The 21,920-nt window shown below is 40.2% G+C and overlaps 1 protein-coding gene across 6 annotated transcripts in view; it reads left to right on the top strand.

The window, feature by feature from the left end:
- nectin1b (nectin cell adhesion molecule 1b) overlaps window positions 1-21,920 on the top strand; it is a 161,390-nt gene that overhangs the window by 55,674 nt on the left and 83,796 nt on the right. For 5 of the 6 annotated variants that reach the window (XM_082501714.1, XM_082501717.1, XM_082501716.1 and 2 more), the window contains exon 5: window positions 1,732-1,883. In XM_082501714.1, the coding sequence (XP_082357840.1) occupies window positions 1,732-1,883 (152 nt within the window). Of the gene's footprint in view, window positions 1-1,731; window positions 1,884-14,330; window positions 18,404-21,920 lie in introns of those variants that run through there. The other variant, XM_082501715.1, reaches the window with a different exon arrangement.

The following is a 21,920-nucleotide window of genomic DNA, read 5'->3' as shown; positions in this document are numbered from 1 at the left end:
ATTATTGGTAGTATGTTTTTCACCTCCACATAATGTTGTTAGTTGTTAAATGCTGCTGTTTGGCATTCTGTCCAATCACACACACACCTATATGCACACACATATCATATATATGCTTGCGCATGACTGGCTAGCGAGGGAATAGAAAATATACATAACTCGTAAGTTGTTTGTTAGTCTTTCATTTTTCTGGTTCCGCACACACGTGCACACGCAGACATGCATTCAAATGTCTGACACAAATGCAGACATCTTCGGTAGTGGCAGAGTCCGTGGTGAATCACAGTTTGCCGGCCTTTCATTTCTGCAACAAATCAATTGGGCTTTGCAGAACTCAGCATTTGATAGCGGCTCACAAGGTAACTGATTATTGAATCGTGACATACTGTATTGAGGGTTGTTTGTGGCTCCATTGCAATTGCTTTGCCAAGGTGGCCAATGAAAACAGCTCAGCCGCAGCTCTTTCTATTACTTTTGTTCTGAACTATGGACTTTTTGTTGCTACAAAACTATACTGTGGTATTTTTTTATATTTTTATTTTGCCTTGTTTTGACATTTTCTTCTGTCAGATAAATTTAACCACACGGAGATCAGCTATTTGTACTTAACATTTTTATTAAATACCTTGTCGGTGTGTCGTAGGCCCTGTCATTGCAGAGCCTTGTTAAAAGCCTGTTAAGTGAACCTCAAGTGCTTGATGCGTGACCATTGTGAGCATGAAACTTAATATTGTTGCCTCGCCGTGATGTTATTTTGTTTTTCTCTCACTGTAATGAATAGGAGCACTACATTGTTTTTGATGTTCTTGCACGCCTGCACTTCTCAGTGTGCCTTTCTGAGCCCACAGTAGTGGAGGAAATCTTTGCAGCATCCTTATTGATTAAAGAAACAACCAGCAGCTCACCTCAGTCAGACCAGGGGGCTCTTTAATATTATCATGATGTTTTGTAACTCTGCTCAAGCTGGGCCTATTCAGAGCAGGTGATGAGGCTAATTGAGGGAAACTCAACAGGAAACATCTAATTGTCGTGAAATTTGATGCCTTTTCTAGCCTGCGGGCTCCATAAAAAGGGTCCAGATAATACAATAGAGGCTTTGTTTGTTCATGATCCATGGCCTCAAAGTCTGCTGACCTGATCAAAGGACATGAGCAAGTCTGAACACAGTAGAGATAGTGAACCATGAAGACAAACACCTCAGGCAGGAGAAACAGGCTGCAGTTCTCAATGACAGCACAGCATTTGGTAGATTCTGCATTTATCGCTTGATCAGCTGCCTCTCCTGACAGCTCCCCTGAGTTTTGACTTCAGCCATGTGTGCTGTGCTGTAGTTTAGGAAGGAAGCCCCCCCCCCATCCCCTTTACCCCCTACAATCCTCTCCTCTGCCACTGCTTTGTATTCCACGTGTCAAAAAGTCCATGTCCTCAGGCATCAGCTATATCTTACCTGTTTGGACCTGCTGGGATTCCCTGTCCTCATAATTTTGTTTGGACTTGATGGATGATGGCTGAAATATAGCACTGTCAAATATTCTTGGTATTTATCTCACACCCACACCCACATCCAAGTTTGTTTGGCACTAGAGACTGTATTTTTTATGCGCTTTGAATTGCTTTGCTGCATCTGGGAGGGTTTTTTTCCTTTTTTTTCAGTGGTCTGGAGTAATTCTGCCTTTTTATGGCATCTGCATTATTGTTCCTCTCTCTTTTTCTCTCTCTCTTTCATCGCAGTTTGAATGGCTCCCTACCCAGCAATGTGGAAATCAAGAACAACACCTTGTTCTTCAAGGGCCCTGTGACCTACGACTTGGCTGGGACGTATGTCTGTGACGCTACCAACGGCATCGGGACTCGCACCGGCATCGTGGACGTCAACATCACAGGTAGGCTGATTAAGCTGGTCATTTCTCTCTCTCCAGTAACTCTGGCATGGCCTGATCAGTGCAGTAGCCCTCTAAAAATTCAGTCAGAAAGGATCAGACCCCCTTCTGCCCAAATAAACACAGCTATCAGTGCACATGCACATACCAGGTGATTGCAGCAGATCGCCTGCGTAGTTTCAATGTGGATCCAGCTTGCCTTAGTTGTGGGGCACCCTGCTGAACAGTATGGCAGGTTGGGTGAAAAAAAAAATCCTCTCTGTTTGTGTATCAGACTTTCACACACTGTGAGAACCACCGCCCCCCTCCCGACCTGCCCTGTTACACATCCAAGCACATGTGTGGGAGCAACATAAAGCAGGTCTATTATCAGTGCCTAAAATAACATCAAGGAAATTGGGGGTTTGAGGTGAGGGTACTGTATTGATCATAGTTTGCTTGCATCATGCTCACATCTCTCTGAGCTCTGTGCTAGTTCTTTTGTCTCCTCTTCTTCCTCTTCTTGTCTTCTGGGGAAAACAAAATGCTGAACAAAACTGATTCAGTTTCCTTGTATTCCACATAATTGTTGGCACACACGCACTGTGGTTCCTCTGGGTTCTTATCCATAGGAGACGATATTATGCCCTCAAAGCCCCAACTGCAATATATGCCAGATCTGACCTTGCTAGACAGACTACAAATGTGGAGATCATCTATTATTGCTACCAGCTGTGTGCGTGTGGTATTGGGAGACTGTCACAGTTTTGCTCTGGTCAGACTGGAAAGTCTTTTCCCCTTTGCTCTCTGCGCTGCTTGGTTTCTGGGAAGCCGAGGTGTTCTAACTTGCATTGCTTTGCATGTTGACTCATGTTGTGTCTCTGGAAACGCTCTGCTTGGTGTGAAGTGAACAGCTGCGCCTTACAGTATCATTGCATACCTTTTTTTTTTCTGTTTCCTCTCTTTCAGTGTGTTATTCTCTGCTGGTAAGGGTAAGGCTAAGACAAAGAAGCTTTGTAGGATGTTGTGTGATGTCATTACCTGCATTGTGAGGAGTTGCCCTCCCAAAGCAGATGGGCTAGTAGCGTTATAATAGAGGTTTCAAAGGAGTCGGAACAGGCCTTTCTTATCAAACAGAAGATGCGGAAGTAATCTGCTGTTAGGAAATCGCTGTGCACCAGCTTGTATTGAGTAACTGGGTTCCAAGGAGATGTACTGTTTGGCATAAAGTACTGTACCCCCTTTTGGAAAGGCAAAACAAAGGCACCAAAGTAATTTTCTATTTCTTCTTTTTCATTGATTGCTTAAATTAACAAACCACATTGCTATTGTCCCAGTAGTCTTTCTGTTTATTCTCATCATTTGTCTATATAATTGTATCGAGTGAGTGAGGTGAACAATGCGTGGGTACACGATGTGAGTGCGTTCGCTTTCAGGTCGCCTCCGTGCAAAATTGGAATCTAAGCATTCTGCTTTGTTTTTGTCTTTGAACCTTTTGAGTTTTGAAGAAGTTTGCACTGTGCTCAGTAGCAGGTTAGAGGAAGCAAAATGACTAATTCCGAGGCTGTGAAAATACATTTGGTTCTCAGTAGTAGGTCATTGTTCCTTTCTGTCACTCTGCATGTTTACAAATAATGAATGTGCTTCATTATTACATATAATTATGCATTAAAACTAATTATTGAATTTTTTCTACTTGACAGTTAGATTGTCACTTGATATTTGTAGCTTTAATAACTGCCGTCAAAGAAAAACTATATTATCAAAGATTAAATGCCACAAAGCACCCAGTGGTCTGTTTGCCGTCTCTGTAGTAACACACTGGCTGAATATATTGTTGTTCTGTACTATTTGATGGCAAAAGTTCCCGATTTCTTTTAAGGATATATTCTCAAAGGGTACCACACAAGTCTTAAAAGCATGTTGCCAGTTCCCATAGTAACAGTTACAAGTTAAAGGGAGAACAGCCAGATTCCCCCTGCGAAAGCACAGTTCAGAGCCTCAGCTCTGACGTGAAGCCCCATCAAATTACACAATGCCTTATAAGCAACTCAGGTTGATTTGAAGCATTAATGCAGTTTCCTGCTTTAGGATGCACACAAAGGGCGACAGAGGCGGTCTCGTCCCCGTGTCTCGTACACTAGCAACATGGATATCTTGCAGTGGTGTGATGCATCTGCTTATGCGCTCTTTGCTGATGATGTGAAATTGATAGCATTCCCATGATAGTGTGTACTTTGTCACCAGAAACTCTGAGTTCAGTTAAGATAGTTCAGTTCGGTTCAGGAGACATTTGTGACTGCAGATCTGCACGGCTGACATGACTGAAAAGACCTTTACATGGGAACTTCAGGGTGTTCGCAACATTTCCTATTGACTTTTCTGAAGTGCTCTTTGCTGCCTTGACATTGGCGGTGCATAATGACCCAGTGGCGCTGGTGTAAGAAGTGTGCTGATGCTTCATTAACTTCAAAAAGCATCTTTGTGCTTTGCAACTTCAAAGAGGTCTGGCTGAGACATAGCAGGTGAGAGAGCCCACTGCTGGCTGCTGTTCATGGCTGCACCATTAGGCCTCAGTAATCCTAGCTAAGTGTACTGTGCTGAAAAGGACCAAACCACTATCTTCGGCACATTTGTTCAGAACATCATATAGCTGCTAGAGCTGCCAGATTTTTTTGACCAGTGAAAACACAAAATAATAATTTATTTCCCTTGTTAAAAGCCCATTTTAATGGTCTTTGAACATGGAGACTCCCAGGAGAGTTTTGTGTTACTAGAGTCAATAAATCATCATTGTTCCTGGTCTTTTTGTCCTTTATTAAACTCTATCATTGACAAATATGACACCCAAGCAATCTTGTCACTATTATACATAATTTTGTCCATAGAAAGATTTATCCATATGCATACGTTTGTTTGTTTTTTTCTGTTTTCAAGTTCACTTATAGATTGCCACCATAATATTCACCTGCTGTGGCGACAACCTTGCTTGATGTCAGGAAGATAAAACGTCCATGACGTCTCATTTGTATAGCAGAAAAGCTATTTTCCCACAGTGGAATGCAGCACACGTGGGGGATTTTAAGAAAGTGTGTTTTAATCAAACTACTCAGTTTTCATGGACAGATTGGTAGCTGCATAGCTGTCACCTATGCAGATAGCAGGGCCACAGAGCACCTTGTTTCAATTAGTTCTGGGATAGTGTTTGCTGCGGAGATGGCATCGACTATGGTCGAGTCACATGGGCTAAAATGGCTTTCTCCAAGGACATGTGTTCTGGAGAAATGGTGTCACTTGTCAGAATCTAATGAAGCACTCTCCTGGTTTAATCAATCCTCGCTCTCAGAAAAAGAGGTGGAAAGGAAGTCTAGGGGAAAAGGAAGAGAGGGAGGGGGAGGGATCTATAGCGAGGGAGATGAGTTTCATGTAATGGGCCTCTTCTTAGCAAATACCTCACTCATTTACATGCAGTTCAGAAATCTCCTGAGAGAAAGTTGACAAGTCGTCAGATCTGATTAATCAGCTAATTACCAACGGGTATCAGAGGCCGTGTTAAAAAATAGAGACAATTAAACAGCCTCACAATGTAAGTTATTTTGATGAATCCTTCTCAGCAGCCTTTAACTGTCTAATAGGAATGTCACTCAAGCAGTCACCCCTGTAAAATATTGCAGCTGAGAAAGCCACAGGAATAATGCGGTTAAACCTCAAAGATCCTCCCCAACTTAAGAGAGACAGAATCAGTCTTTCATTAAGATAATCAGCTTTTCCACCATCAGACTCTGTTTTTGTGCTTGGAACAAATCAATGCTGCCATCTTAAATTTCTTCCTAGAGCTTAATAAGTTCTGATGAATGGCTGTTTTGCAAGGATGGCCTTACAATTATGTCATTATCACCCCTGAGAAAGGATATGTGTGGTTTTATTCTTGGCAGCGCACAGTTTTGTGACATGTGGGAAAATTAGCTTCAGTGAGGGGGAAGTGCATTTGTTTACTCATTTTAACCTTGACTCACCCACACACCAGCACTCGTCTTTGAGAGATAGGGGCCAGAGTGAGTCAAAGACGTTGCATTATTCCAGCCATATTAGCAGGATCAGCTATGAATGATGATATCAGATCAGCTAGGGGTCAGCTAGTATGTGAACCTTTGGATGATTCCCCTTACAGCTTAGCAGCGCTAACTTTCATCTTCCTTTGTCAGAGCTGTGGCAGAGAGCTGCTTTAGAGAGCAGAGGTGCAGTCAGCTTTGCCACAGGGCTTTACCAGTTGGGTTAAACTGGATGGAGTGACAGCGTTCTCATCAATTTAGCAAGAAAGCGTGAGGATGGATCCTTCTGTAAGCACAGTCAACCGGTGCCAACATCTGTTCACGCTTCCCTGAACACGCAATAGTTGGCTGCCATGTGAGAAAATGAAGTTTAGAAAGAAGAGGTGGGGGAGAAATCCTAGTCATGTGCCAAAATTATTTGAATAAAAAAAAAAAAAAAGTTAGACATGTATAGGTAATGTATTTATGTCACTGAAGGAGAAATTTGAGTTCGTCTGTCTGATTTTTAAAATTTATTTCCAGCCAGACAGCATCGGGGAAGTGAAAGAGGAAGAGAGGGCATGAAACTGTTTACAGGCCTTTATGTAACAGCCTGTGTCAACTTCTAGTGTTCACTGGTTGTCACTTCTTCTTTCCTTCTAGTCCTACAACACTATAATGTGCAAAGACAGTAACACACAGTGATAGTGAGAGAAGGTGACATTGATTTAAGAAAAAAAAGGCCTATGTGGTTTTTTATTTACATTTCTTCTTCATCGGAAGCAAATGAGGTTATTGTCAGGAGAATTCAGTATGCCTATATAATGATTGTGAATGCTTACCCGCCAGGTTGGCAGGAAAGCAGCAGCGGGTAATGGGAAATAGCACAGGGAGCTTCCTCAGCATAAATTTAAATTACTGACAAGAAGATGCTATCTGAGCTGACATTAGATCTTTTAATTGCCTTAAATATTATCACGACTCTAACTGGTTGTGAAACACACCCTTAAAAATGTACTTAACTTCACTAGTCTAGATTGTTGCAAGATATTTTTTCTAAAATTTGATCTCTCAATTTTTTTTTTCCGCATAGGAAATTAACAGCTCAGGATTTAACATCCGGATTTAAAAAACAAGAAAAGAAAGAAAGAAAAAGATTAAAAATTTTTAATCACTCCTATTGGATTAAAAGTCTACTAAAACCTTATTGATTCTTCACTGTTATATTCCAGTTTCCATTACTGAAAGAGTCTTTGTAACAAAATATACCAAAAATAATCTTAAACTCACTTCAGTGACTTTGGGAAGATTTCAGCTTACATGTGTATTATTTAAAATACTTTACTGTCTCCGCATAACAGTAAATTCCAGTAGATAATGTAGTTTATTTTTAGCAGCTGTGAAACAGACATGGCGGTCAGTCCATTGCTGCAGGATCTGTTGGTTTTCTCAATGTGATAATGTGGCGATCGGTCAGTGTAATAAAACTTGCGAGACTACGGCAAGAACATCCTTGAATAAAACAAGTAATGCACCATATATTACTGACATCTAACAGCAGTGCCGCTACGTGCAGCCATTTGTCTCTTTCTTTTCTCTGACAGAGACAAGAGACATTATGATGTCAGCTTTGCAAAGGCTCCTCTAGCTATGTGAAATTTGTTTGTCTTCGCCTGTCATGGTGGAGTCTGTCTCAATCTGTGCGCTATAGCACATTGCGCTTCTCACATCGCCGCCTGCATTATTCATAGATTCAAAGGCCACATGTGTATATCCTGTATATTATTACACTGTCACTTCAAGCAGATGCAGGTTAAGGGAGCATTTTGAGGATCTTGGTCTTCTGCTCCCTTTGCTAGCTTGTTATCACCCTTGAACTTCCTGCTTCTGCAAACCTACAAGGGTTTTGGTGTGCAGGCTGACAGAGTGACTTCTAGCCCCCACGTTCTCACTGCGGGGAGGGGGAGTTGCTCTTTGCTCAGATCCTGCCAAGATCACACCTCATTATCCAAATGAGACATTAGCATGGCCCGTTCCCTCGCTTGCACAGCATAGGCCGCCCCATAAAGTCTCTTCTGTGTTCTGTGCTGTGCCAGGGGAAAGCACTGAGGGGGAAGATATTGTGGCTGCAGCTCATTTTGCATAAAATGGAGGAGGGAAGTGCTCACTGTGTAAAAAGAGTCTTTTTTTTTATATTTGGAGAAGAAGAGATAACCCGGCTGGAGATGTGAAATGCAAATGTCACCAGGGGAGAGCATGTGAGAGCAGAGCAGCTGAGATCGTAGTGATTTATCTTAACATTTGTTTCTGCATGGCTTGCTGTTTCTGCTCTCCGGAGGATATGCAGAGGAGAGGGATGTGGCAGACAGATGGAGCAGGGGGATTGGCTGAGCCCCTTCGGCCCAGCTCACCTCCTCTGTCCTCCTCCTCCCTGTCCACCCATGTGGTGTTGGATCTGTCACGCCTCCATGAGAGCCTGATGAAGTAGGTCAGACGCTGTCCCGGGGTCTGACCACTGGCTCCGAAGCTGCTGCTGCTGCTGTTGGTGATGCTTTGTGGTGACTCACTCATTACGCTCAAAAATAACAACAGGGGGAGAAAATAAAAGGGGGGGGGGACAGAGAAAAAGCACAGGGTAGGATGGTGTGGTAAACAAACAGCTCGCTGACCTCTTGCTGACTTAATACGTGCTAACATGCAGATTTGTTTGCTGCATGTCTGCTGACCCAATAACTCAGCTGCACATCACTTTGACTAAGCACTGCAGCCGCAGATGCAAATGCATTAATAATGTTACCTGCGTAAACATGATTTTTTTAAAAGAGTTGCATTGGCATTTAGATGCTGGTGTAAATATTCATTGCTCATTAAGGGTGCATTAAAAATGATTATTGCCCCGTAGCGCAAAATGACGGATATTATACTTGCAAGAGGACCAGCTTGCTTTCTGAAATGTTCTGGCGTGCCAGTATTTTCCTGTACTTTCAAATGCGACCTTCATGTCGGATTACTGTTATAATAGTCATAACAATGGCGGCTTTGTTTATTTCAACTACAAATAACCATATATGAAAGCAGAGAGTCGGTGGTGTGAATTCTTGGTCTCAGTCAGAGATGACACGCTGTTTCTGCTGAGAGGAGATGAAAACAAGAAACAGTCGCTGTTTTTCTGACTCGATGGTCCTGCAAGTTGCTGCATGTTCACACGTTGAGGCTACAGATGATGTCACCCGTGTTTTGATTCCAGTAGTTTCACAGCATTGTCTCCTCCAGCATATCCCATCCTTCTAACCCACTGGTTTTATGACAGGGAATTGGATTTGAATTTGTGGGAAGCTTTTAATGGCACAAGTGAGGTGAGCTTGTGTCTCCGAAGTCAGTGGAAGCAAAAACAATCTATAGTGACAAACGGGAAGAAATGGCAGCTATTGGGAGGGAATATCTGATAGGCTGAAAAAGAGATTTGCCCCAGCCGCAACTCTCAAAGCAGCATGTTAAATTCCTGTCAGTGATGAGCTTTTATTCGTCGTGGCAGCATCACATTTCCATGACTTCAAAACCACTGGCAAATTCAGACAAGAGAGGTAATGAGGATCTGTTAAATCAGTGAATTAATGTGTCTTCTCTGATTGTGCCCTTCCTCACTCACTCACTCGCTCATTATGCCATTCTTTATTTTGTGTTGTCACTCCTCAAGCTCTTAAGGCGTTTGCTCAATCGTTTTCCTTGTTGCCACTCCTCAACTTCTTAGAGTAGCCCTCTATGTTCTTTTCATCTTTTGTTGTCAGCTGCTTGTTCCTCCTTTAGTCATATTAAAACACCACTCCCAGCGCCACTCTTTGAAAATCCTCTCTCATTTTCCCAGCTTCTTTCATAACCTTGTCCAAGTGATTGCGCTAAGTCTCAGGAATGTTTTTACCTGTCTCTCCTCCTTTTTTTTCATGTGCAGACATGACTGGAGCACACCCAGTAACAGTATCTGCAGGACGGAGTTATGAAACTGTTTCTCTCACTTTAAAGCCCCCTCTGCTTTCTACAATCATTTCCCGCACTATCTCCGAGCATCTGCTGCTTCTACATTGAAATGCAAACCCCTGCTCAGAATACATGTTGTTTTCTGAAGCCACAAATCATTTTTATTACAAAATATATATGCATGTATATTATATATACACAGCATTTATTCATTTTTTTTCTTAAGTCTCACTTGTGTTTTGCACAAATGACTCAGATGAGAAGCTCTCATTGCGTTGTGAAGAAAACATATTGTGTCACTTGGGTATTTGGAGGTAGTAAATCATCCACTTGATCATGTCAGATGTGAGGGTTCAGAGTGGTATGAATAACCCAATACGAAATGGCATTGTTGTTAGAGTAGCTGTAAGATTTCCTGTTATTTTTTCCCCCCTGTATAAATCTATCGTGCCTCTGGATTGAATTATAGTCTTTCACAGCACATCCTTCCACCTATTAATCTCAATACTACATTTTATTCGTTGCAACTAAAAGTTCCCCCACTATCTGCATTTTTCCTCACGGGTGTTAATAGACATTGCCTTTTACAGCGTGGAACAGTATCAGGGCCATTGTTGTGCTGCTGAGGTCTTTTTTGATCTGTCCATTGGCAGGTAATGCCGGCAGCGAAGGCGCGCTAGTGAAACGCCTCCTCATTTTTCTGTGCTGTCAAACACCTACATAACCCAGCCATTCATTTCATTTATTTTTGGATTATATAAGGTGATTAGCTTGCACCCTAGCTGCTCTAATTTAACATAAATTCACAGAGTCCGTGAACTAGACAAAGCTGCTGTGCTGGAGATATGTTCACGTATGCACATGGCTGGTGGTGTGATTTCACAGAGGGATAAGCACAGAGAGGAAATGCGCTGGGTAACATGGTGAGAGCAGACAGTCCTCTTTGCCAACACGGCGTTTTAAGTTGCAAAATAGAAGCAGTGTTCCTGTACTGCACTCAGTGATTTGATGAGCAATTTCTGGTCTTTCTGAGTTCCTCTCTCTCCCTTAAAGTGCCCCAAACACAGAGCTGAAGCTATCTAAAAACATCAGTAGTCCTCCTTCCATTGCCGCTCCAGTAAAACAACTTAATACCTCCTTTCGAAAACGCAATTTGTTGTTTTTGGTGCAGCAGCTTGCAAAGCTTCCTCCAGGCTGGATACACCAGCCTAAAACCCACAAAAAATACCTGGAGGTTTACAACCTCTTTCGTGTCTGTGCTTTTTTTTTTTTTAAATGAACACTTGTACAGTTATTAGTGTTGACATTCACATTCGGCAAATACGAGTGTCAGAGGTAGCTTCGCTTGATGCTTTATAGCAATGAAGATGGCAGGGATCACCTTCTTTCACTGCTGCTATTCTGCAATTTAAATGCTCTGTCCTTATGTTTTTCACCTCTTTAAATGATGGTAAATATGGAGTCTTGGCAACCTTTGAAATGCAGTACAATAATCTCCCTAATTAAGATTGAATAAGGGGACTGATGAGAGCAAAAACAGATCCTAGTTACAGACGAGGGCAGTGAAGGGGAGAAGAGAGGATTACAGGAGAATATTTTTCCTTTTCTCTTTGCCCCTTCAATCCTCTGGATTTTCACCCGTCTTTGGACTTGGTGAGAGGAAGTGTTCTCTAGCAGGGGTGACCTGGCTCTGCTCTCTCATTGATGTGTGTAATGAAGGCCTGTGTCTGAATAATCCCATTAGGTGGTCAGATTAAAACCTGAGCTGATATTTGAGACTGTGCCCGGCACGGCTATAGAAATTGGAGAGCTTTGCTGTCGGCCCTTGGAGAAAGGGTCCAGATGAAGAGCGGCTACGGAGAGCGACCGTGTTTGGGAGGTCTCGTCTGTAGACTGATAAAGTGCCATTGTAATTAAAGCAGAGCGGAAGGCTTTAGTAGCTTCCTAACTTCACTCACTACCATCATTTTATACTTGAATTAGGTTTGAGATTCATCATTTCCAGTAAAGAGCATTTCTCACCATGTGTAATGGCTTTGATTCACCCGTTAAGGGCAATAATTTGAAAAAGATTTTCTGCTTAAGTGGGAAATTTGTCCTTTTTGTGTTGCTTGATGAGGATGGCTTAGATTTGCTGTTATTGCAGTGGTGTTCTGATTCACCTCTATCCGACTTACTGATTACGCGTGGGGATAATTTATCTCCAAGGAACATTTAGGATTGCTCAACATAAACCTTCATTTTTGTTCAATTATCACCCATTACTTGTAAATGAGCTTCAAATTTCAGAAAGACACTTTGCCCATGCATATTTTCCCCACCCCTGTTAGATCAACACACATACAATTCTGATCTCGGTTGTTGCCTTTAAAACCTTTAATAAGCACCATAAATCATTTGTGTGCATGTTGTACAGACTACAGCTGAAATTCAGTCGTAAAAATGTCATAAAATAAGAAACGCATCCTTTTTCTTTTCGAATACAGCTAACGTATTTAGTGTTATCAGTGTGTGTTACATTATCATGTGCCTAATGGGCGTGTAATTAAGCAGTAAGACTGGAAAGACAGTATCAGAAGGAAATGAAAAAGCAGCATGTATTTCACCTATATTGCTTTTCCCTGCCTTTTTTCGGACTTTACATACAATTCTCTGGTTTGCTCCGTGTGAACAGGAAGCTCATTCCTTTGTTTCTCACAGTCTCGTATTCCCTTCTTCCAGGCCTTTCCCACACCATTTGTTTAGTAGATGGTGTAACTGTGTTGTATCCCCCTACCTTTCTGTTGAGGATTCAGTGTTCACCATTGAAGTTAAATGTGCTTCTGCTCTGCCGGTTTACCTAAGCACTACCTATGCGCCTCAAGGCTTTGATCACATTTCAGATAAAAAGTCCCTCTTGTCTGTGTGCTCTAAGGAGCTTTGCACAGTTTGTAGTTTCAAGTGAAGATGTACACATACGGGACAGCACTTTCATGTTAGTTTTACTGTATGCTGCACCCACATTTGACTCAAAAGTAGTCCTTTTGTTTTGTGTTTTTTTTTTGTTTTGTTTTTTCCTGTATGTACGCTGTGCACTCTCTAAATGGTGGACTGAACACAGCGCCTCATTTTAGTGATGCTATGGACATGGCAGTTGGGAATTTGAATTTTGAATGTCAGTATAGAGTCAACATATTCCTTTGGCTTTTGCAAGGTGAAATCGCAGCCTTCATACTCTAGCATCTTTGTCATTATCTCTCACAGGCCATTAGTCATATTCGCTCTGTTCTAGATTGGAGAACACCGAGGCTTATGATAATTTTCTCTCTTTTCCTCCTCTCTCTGTAGTCAATAATATATATTTTTCATGGAGGCATATGCTATTTTTTGCCGTGTGCTCCTCTGCTTGAATGGAAGAGCTTCGTGTTTATCAGCTCTCTAAGTGCATCATGGCTGTGTATGCTTGGCTGCTGATAATCATCTCTGGCAGTGCTCTTTCATTTCATTACCACGATGCTGGTGATCAAAATGTCTTGTTTTAATTATTTATGCTGGACTGTACTGCAGTATATCGTTGAATATGTTTACTTTGACTTGTAAGTAAAACTTGTTAACTGAAGAGCCATATCAATTATAAACCCATCTCCGAAATGTTAGGATGCTGTTTAAAGTAAGAATAAAAACAGAATGATTTGCAAGTAGCGCAGTGCCTATGTTCATCAGGAACAGTACAATACCAATGTGCTGGGGACAGGTCTGGACAGCAGATAAGCCAGTAGACTCCTTACAGAGACATGTCTTAAAAAGACAAAAGGAAAAAAAGAAGTAGTGCATGTAGGACCACCTAGTTATCACAATGACGCATTTTAGACCATGCACTGCTCCACCCTGGTTGCCTTTCTGCTGTTTAACTCAAAGAATACGATTCTTAAAAATGAGCAGACATTTTCAACATTTGAAATGTTGTATTTGTACCACTTTCAATTGAATATAGGCTTTAAATCACTTGCAAATCATTTCATTCTCTTTTCATTTTACACAGCATCCCAGCTTCTCTGGAAATGGGGTTGTAATTCCTTCACTGTTTGCCTATTAAATTGTTTAATTTTCCTCCGCCTTCTAATCAGAGAAGAAATGATGGTTAATGCATGCTGACAAAGCTTCATTTACTTTAATGTCTTCAGTCATTTTACTCTTTGATGGTGTTCTGTGGTGGACTGGCTGGTTTTTTCATTATTTCTGCATCTAAAACTGCATGTGGCTGTAGCTGAGCTTTTACGATATGTCACTAAAGACTACTGTTGGGCTGGGAGGGGGTGTTGTCGTGGGGCCAGGGGTCCTTCCCTTTCCCCTTTGCTTTTCCGTCCTTGTCTCCCTTACTCCATCTTTCCTAAAAAAAAAAAAAAAAAAAAATGCACCTGCACAAACGCACCTCTTCCCACCAGAGCACTGACACACTCCCTTCCATCTGTGTTTTCCTACCCAGAAATTCCTGTCCCCACCTACGGTGGCACCACACATGTCCCACAGGAGCAACACAATGCAGGTGTCGCCATCGGGGGTGCTGTGGGGGGTGTTGCCCTCTTGGGTCTGGCGGCCATACTGCTCTTCATATTCCTGCGCCGCCGCCAGCGCACCTTCAAGGGAGACTACAGCACCAAGAAACATGTGTTCGGAAATGGGTACAGCAAGGCTGGTGGGCTGCCTACCCACCCCCCCATCCCTAAGAACTTGCAGTACCCGGACGACTCGGACGAAGAGAAGAAACCCGCCCAGATTGGTACCACTGGAGGGTTTGAGGCAGGCGACCGTGATTTCGATGCTGAATCAGACCTGAAGAGGCCCTATTTCACTGTGGATGAAGGAGAGAGCCGAGATTACGATGAGCGGACTCTGGCTTTCCAGTATGAGCCTGAATCTGAAATAGCCGATGATATGATCTCTCAAACCGATGGTTCTGTCATTTCTAAGAAAGAATGGTATGTGTAGTGGCATGCAACAACCAAACCAAACAACCCTTTGTCCCCCACCTCCATTCCACCTCACCCTTCACCTCCATCACGACCCCCACCCTCCCATTTATCAAACTGCACTATCATAGTCCCTCTTTTGGTCACCCTAATATCCCGCCCCCTTTCACATCTGACCCCATCCAACTAATATCAACTAGAAAATCAAGTGTCTATTTAAAGTGCTAGCAACATCAACTTCTCAGCATTGGTATCAGTACCATCAGGTGAATGGGCAAAGTGTACAAACGAAGGTATGTAGATGGACACACTGTTGCTGACATACAAGGTCGGTGTGGTGATTGGTCGATTAATCCTGGTGTATTCTTCATTTCGTGTATTTTTTCATATTATAAATGTGTTAAATGTATAAAAAGAGACAGCAGGTTGAGGTTTTGCTGAGCACATTTGTGAAAGTCCTACACTGGATGTTCAGTTTGTTTTCTTTTTCTTTCTACATTAGCATTGCAGTTTTGTTATTGTTTTTATAAATGTCTTTTTGTATGATTTTTAAGTGACCAGAGAACTGAGAGTTAAGTGTCTAACATAATTACAGGTGGAGTTCTACGTGTGTGTAGTTTTGTGGTCAAATGTTTCAGAGAAATTGGGGGGGGGGGGGGGGGGAAATGGGATACATACTGTTTCTCAGTGGGGTTAGCGTTACTAATTTTTATATATTCACAGCATTAAAACACATATGTTAATGCTGTTTTCCAAAGGTGTGGCTAGCATTTCTTGACCCCCTGTGTTTATGTGCTCGACTTGTTTCTTTACCGAGAGGAAGTCAGTCTACTGAGCCATATGGACATGGCAGTAACATATAAATATCCAGTATGCTTTTTTTTTTTTTTTATTAATTTCAAGCGTTAGTGCCCTTATTGTTGCAGCAGTATAGCCGAGGAGAGAAGGGCTGCAATTGTATCATACAAAACAGTTTCTACTTTTCAGTGGTGCATCACAGTCATGTCCAAAAGACACTTGGTGAGTTTCACAGGGAAATCTTCAAAAATGCTCTGAAATGTCATGATTGTCATTTGACTTGAACAGTTTGACTTGTGTACACAATCTCGAAATCTTACCACTGTAATGAAATGTCTGTCTTTTGCATTTAGCTGTCATAATTATATTTTTTTCTGACCCTCTTTTTTTTTTTCTTCTTCTTTTCAAATGGATGTCAGTCAAAAGTGTCTGAGGAGTTTTCCTGTAACGACTCTGTCTCTCTTTATAATTGTGACTTTACTGAATAGTTGGCTTACATCAACAGCATTTTCTATGAGGAGTCATCCATGGACACAAAGGACACAAATAGGAGAAACTGATGTTTTCATTTCAGTCTGAAGAGAAAACATGCTAACAAGTAAAGGGAATTTAAAATATGGTGGCCCTTCTGAAGTCACCTGCTGCTTTCATGATGCTTTTGTTCATTTTCTTTTGCTTTTTAAGTGACTATCCAGAGATTTTAAGGTGGTTTTAAAATTATAAGAGTTGCTTCCTTAATTTTGGCATCTCAGTCTGCTAATGGGGAATCAATGACTCTGTCTGCAGGCTCTCTATATACTATATCTATATATGTTTTTAAAATCACCGCTAACAAGTGCCAGTGGATGCTAGCATAGCTAATGACTTGTTTCTCTCCTCAGCACAGAGGTTCATTACACAATCAGCAAAATGTATTTGCATCAAAAAAAAAAGCGCAATGTGAAAAATTGGTTATAATGGAAGCATTGGAGGAAATCTATCAATGTAAACGACATATCTGACTGGCTCTGAACAATATAAATACTGTATTAAGCCTTATTTTATGCATGTTTTGTGTGTGGGAGTGGAAGTGCATATGTTGCTATTTTTTTCCTATCAGTTCCAGTGTGCTTATCCTCATTTGCAGCTCAGAAGACTACACTTTGTCGGTGTCGTCAGTATTGACAGAGGTATGAGTTCCTAGGTACACAGTACCCAGCAACAATTTTGCAGTTAACACAAGAAAAGTGTAAAGTATATATAAATATATATAGAATAATAAAAATGAAAAAAATAACATCTCTGTGAGAGCAGTTCCCTCTGCTCGAGATGTGAATGTTTTACAGTCCACGCTTGTCTACTGTATGTTTTTAGATGAGCATGTTAATCATGAACCTCAAACTATATTGTATTTTCAAAACAAATCAGCATCACAGTATGGGGAATTGTTTTTTTTTAAGTCTGTTAGTCTCAATTTAGTTAGTCAGCCTTATTTTCTAAAGCCTTACTTCTTTTCTGTTAAGTGCATCTACTATGGAGTGAGGAGTACAAGGTCTGCCACTGAAGGTTTCAGAGGGGGAAGCTCATTGACAGCAGTGGGGTTGCTACTTTCAATATTCTGAAGCAAAATACAGTTTTATAGTCTTTACTTTATTGTTCACCTGCAGGTGGAGTGCTTTGCTGTAACTTTTGAACTTCACACAGTTTGCATCACAGCATAATAGACACAAACATATCGAAAGCATCCTTTGTTCATGCATTCAGTGCCTGTCAAAGTTAGGAGGCATGGGGTAGTCTAAACAGTTACTGCTCCACCATTCAAGCTATTCATACCCAGAATAATATCGTGGATATTATTAAACTACAATGCAGACCGCAAACCTGTTAAATATAAGACAGCTTATGGTCGCTTGCTTACAGTGAATATTATAGCAGGTATAGAGGAGCTTTAGCAAGGTACAAACAATGTGTGTACACCTGATCTTTAAATCAGCTAATTCTGCACTAATTCTGAGAGTTGAACACCTGAAGAGATCTAACCTTTGCAACTTGGTTGCACGTCGCTGAATTTTCTGAGCACAACATTTGAAACGCTGGTCCAGTTAAGAGAAATTCAACTTGTACTTACAAACATCACCCCCTTTTAAAGCACAATTTTAAGGTTTCATCTGACATCTAACATCAGTTATGTAACCACTGCCACACTTGCTTGTCAGATATGTTGGCATGAGAAAGCCTTTTATTTTGGGGTCAACAGTCTGTATAGTTGTATATGTAAACATTGTCTTCATGTCGTTGGGGTTTTATGAGTTTCTATTTTGTAATACTGACTGTAATTTCATTCCATCCTAATCTCTCTTTTTTTTTTGTATGTTTCAGTATGTTTCAACATTCCACTGTAAATAATGTACATAAGGTTGAGATTATAGTTGGGATTTATTTCGGGACAGCCGTGTAGGGACCCTGTCATGTAAAATATGCCTATTTTGACCACAAACATGGAGACTCGATGATGGATAGATGATGTTGATGCATAGCTTATTTCCAAAGTCCCACCTAAAAATGCTCCCCTAGTACATTTTTTTAATATGCCAGTAGTGGCTTCACTGTTGGGGGTAATGCATACAGTGTGTCGATGTAATGTTATTAAAAGAAAGTCAAAAGAGAGAAATTGTCTGTATGCAGCCATGTGAATGTATATTTCTGAGGGTGATACAAATACAAAAAACAAAAAAATCTATTGTTCAATTGTGATGACCCAGTGAAGTAACTTGTATTTGTTTTCAGCATTAAATGAGTTCAATAGTCAAAAGCGTTCTGTCCCAGTTCACTGATTGGATAGATGTGTGTTATCTGATTGAATATGGTTTATGTCTGCAGCACATTTCTTATCGCTGTGTATTGATTTTGGTAATTGCAGCTTTTTCCCAGTCGGTTCGACCAGTAATTTATCCTTGTCACCTCATGCCGGTGCTTATTTGGACTTTTTTTTTTTATTATTATTATTATTTTCTTGTGAGCCTTAAATGTAAGACATGATACGTTTGTTCTGTAAATAAATAAGACTACAAATAAATCAAATTTAACAAACATAGACCTTGTTAGTACAATATTTAACAATTTCAAAAAGCACAAATAGTGTCCAGGCTACAGCGGGACAGTTCTCTTTGTACCTTATCGATCTGTTCACAGTCATTGCTGTAGTTCACTGTATTTTTTTTTAACCTTATGAGACAAAGACGACAGATTCAAAGCGTTTTTCAAAGCTACAGTTTCCATATGTGAGTTACTTTAGTATAACGTATGTCTTCATTTTATCTGAAGTTAACACAAGACAGATAAAAGGATACATACAGTATATAATAAGAGCCTTTGATGGTTATAACAGTAGTTTTTGGTATTTTTCTACTTTAATTGGGGAGCAAAAACTGTCAGGCAGATGTTGATTTTGAGTTCAGTGCTTAATGAAGCTACAGTGATATGATGAGAGAGGCCCAGTGTAGAGGCAGACAGATCTGTCTCAGACTGTGGGACTCAAGTGCAGACATCTGCATCGTGCACATTAAGAACAGCCCAGAGTTTGCAGCTGTTGCCATCCATTTGCTAAAAGAGCCCTTTGTAGCCCAAGGGGCTTTGATGGCACATAGGCTTTTAACATGCATGGCCATCTAGTTTTTTCTCCTCCTAATAGAGCCAGGAATGGAATTCTACAGCATATCCTCTATCAAAGTACTTTTTGGATGAAATATGGCTAGATTCCTGTTCTAAAGTATGTTCCTCCTGGGTCATAAATTCAAAAGCGAGTTTGTTAAAGTGTTTTTTACAGTGTGTGATGTCACTCCACTTAACATGGAGTGCAATAAGAGAATACAGATTACTCTAACATATTATGAATGAGAAAATTGAAAAACAATCTGACCGTGCCTGTCATTATTTATGTATTTCATTTTGTCATTAAATCAAGTTCCGAAATGCTTTATATTCAAATTTGAAGAAATCTTCAGTACTTCAACAGTTTTCATACATTTTTGTGGTGAATCACATACCAATTCGATTTAGATTTTTCTTTAGACGTCTGTTACATTTTGTAGGCCACAACTGTTCGCTAAATTCTGGTTTTAACCCAACCATCTGTGAGTTGTTGAGCTGCCAACAAGCCAGAAAAATAAATAAATAAATAAAAATATCAGTCTTAATGAGTTCAGGAAAGCACACAGACAGCCTACGCCACGAGTCATTAAACTACAGTAATTAAATAGTTAATGATCATAGTGTATATTAATAAGCAATCCTTTGGGATGGCTTCAGGAGGAGAGTGTGGTCAATCAGTGAGGTGGCTTTTAGTAGCACTAGTTTGTTCCTTTAAGGCTACTTTGTGCACATATTTGCATACTGAAACAGGGAAAATAATATCTGATTTTGTCTCATTTAGATTTATAATGATTGCACTCGGCTGTGCAAGTCACATTGTGAAATATTTGTAATTGTTATTAAAATAAAATCAGATGATCATACCTGTGTCACAGACTGTCTTAGTTCCACAGTTTATGCATCACTCTTTCTAATACTGCGTTCTTATTTTAAATAAAATGTATTGTTATTTGCACTTGTGCTATCCCACATACACTCTGAACTTATATTGCAGTGATCCATAATGAAATGTATAACTCTGAGGGGCACATGTGCTCTCATAATAAATATGCTGCAAGTATTTAAACACATTCCCAAAAATGATACCGTCTACCAATATACAGCTTTCAACCTTTAATCAACAATGCCATCTCAGTTTTGTTTTTACATTTACACAAACGGCCTCAGAAGTTAATGTTCTGTAGATGTGTTAAAAGATAAAATACTTCATTTTTGGAACATGATAAGATAACATGCTGATATTTCAGATCTTACAGCTTTGCTAGTGGCACTCTGAGAATGCACTTCATATCAGCTCTGAGTCCTTGTTAACATGTGCAGAATGACATAACCTGCCAGCAAAGGTGCCTCTCAAGTAGTAGTGATATTACTTGCAATTGAATTCTGAACACTTTCTGAACAATCGTTTCAACATTCTATCATGATTATATCAGGAATGTAATTTGCAATAGGAAGTTATGGGAAGACTAAACTTAGTTTCAAAATAATTAAATCTTTGTTTAAAGTTGCTAACAAATAAATATGCAATTTAAATTTGCTAATTTTAAAAATGTAATTGAATAACACAATGGTGGCAATATACTTGTTTGATGTTCAGCAGAACAGTGTCTGCTATGTTGGCTGATATACTTTTTTTTTAAACTTTGATAAATAAAAGTTGGGCTGATTTTAACTCCATCAGTGTTGTACTAGAAATCCCTAAAGTTCAAGGATGATAAAACATAATGTGATTCAGTTGCATATAATTTGTGTGTTAGCAAAATTAAAAACAGTAAGTGTACTACAAATTGTTTTTTAATTTAGTAGAACTTGAAATGTTTATCAGTGGGTAAACAATTAGCATTGCTCACCCAGAAAGATCAAGTACTGTATACTTGCAATAAATAAGTTGCCCTAACTTAGTTATCTGAAGTAAGCTTTACTTGGTTGTTTTGAGGTTATGAGTTTGCATCATTTTTTTAAGTTCTAAGAACTAATTAGATTTTACAGCATGATCGGAATGTAATAATCACATATAAACTGAAGCACTGGATATAGATTTAGTTTTTCTTATGACGGCGCTAAATACAAAATTTTAAGCATATTTTATCTGAGAGGACACTAATAACCGTGCCAGTCTTCATGGCACTGATCCAGTAGTTCTTATGTGATGATTTTGTCCAACAGAGAGAAAGGAGGACATCCAAAAGCAATGTTCTAAAGATACACACACACAATGAACAAATTAACTAGAAATATTTGGTATGATACGCAGTTACAAGGTACAATCAAAAAGTTGCCAGGTAAATAAAATAACATAAAATACTCAGCAGATTTTCCCTTTTCTGATATTTTTGCATTTTAGCATTAATGTCTCAAACTGGCTCAACTTCCATGCTGAGGATCATTGGTGGTGATGAGAGCTGTGTCTTTGGCTAAAACCCAGCAGTTTTCAGTAGAAGAGTCCACAGTTTCCAAGCCCATAGAGCAGCTTGCTCTTTTTTTCCTTTTTGTTACATTTATGAGGTTGTACACTGTAAACTTGTACCAGTGGGTGCGACTGCCAACACTGTAGCTTTCTGAGGTCTCTAGAGGAGAATATTCAGCAGAAACAGACCACCGGTAAACTCTGATGCGGGCACATGATGAAAAGCTGGACTTTTCTTGCCGCGTCAACACAATCAGCACCTGCCCCACTC

This window comes from Aulonocara stuartgranti (genome assembly GCF_965226115.1).
Source record: "Aulonocara stuartgranti genome assembly, chromosome: 14".
Taxonomy (NCBI): domain Eukaryota; kingdom Metazoa; phylum Chordata; class Actinopteri; order Cichliformes; family Cichlidae; genus Aulonocara; species Aulonocara stuartgranti.
The sequence above is the reverse complement of the archived record's forward strand: the minus strand, read 5'-3'. Positions and strand labels throughout refer to the sequence as shown.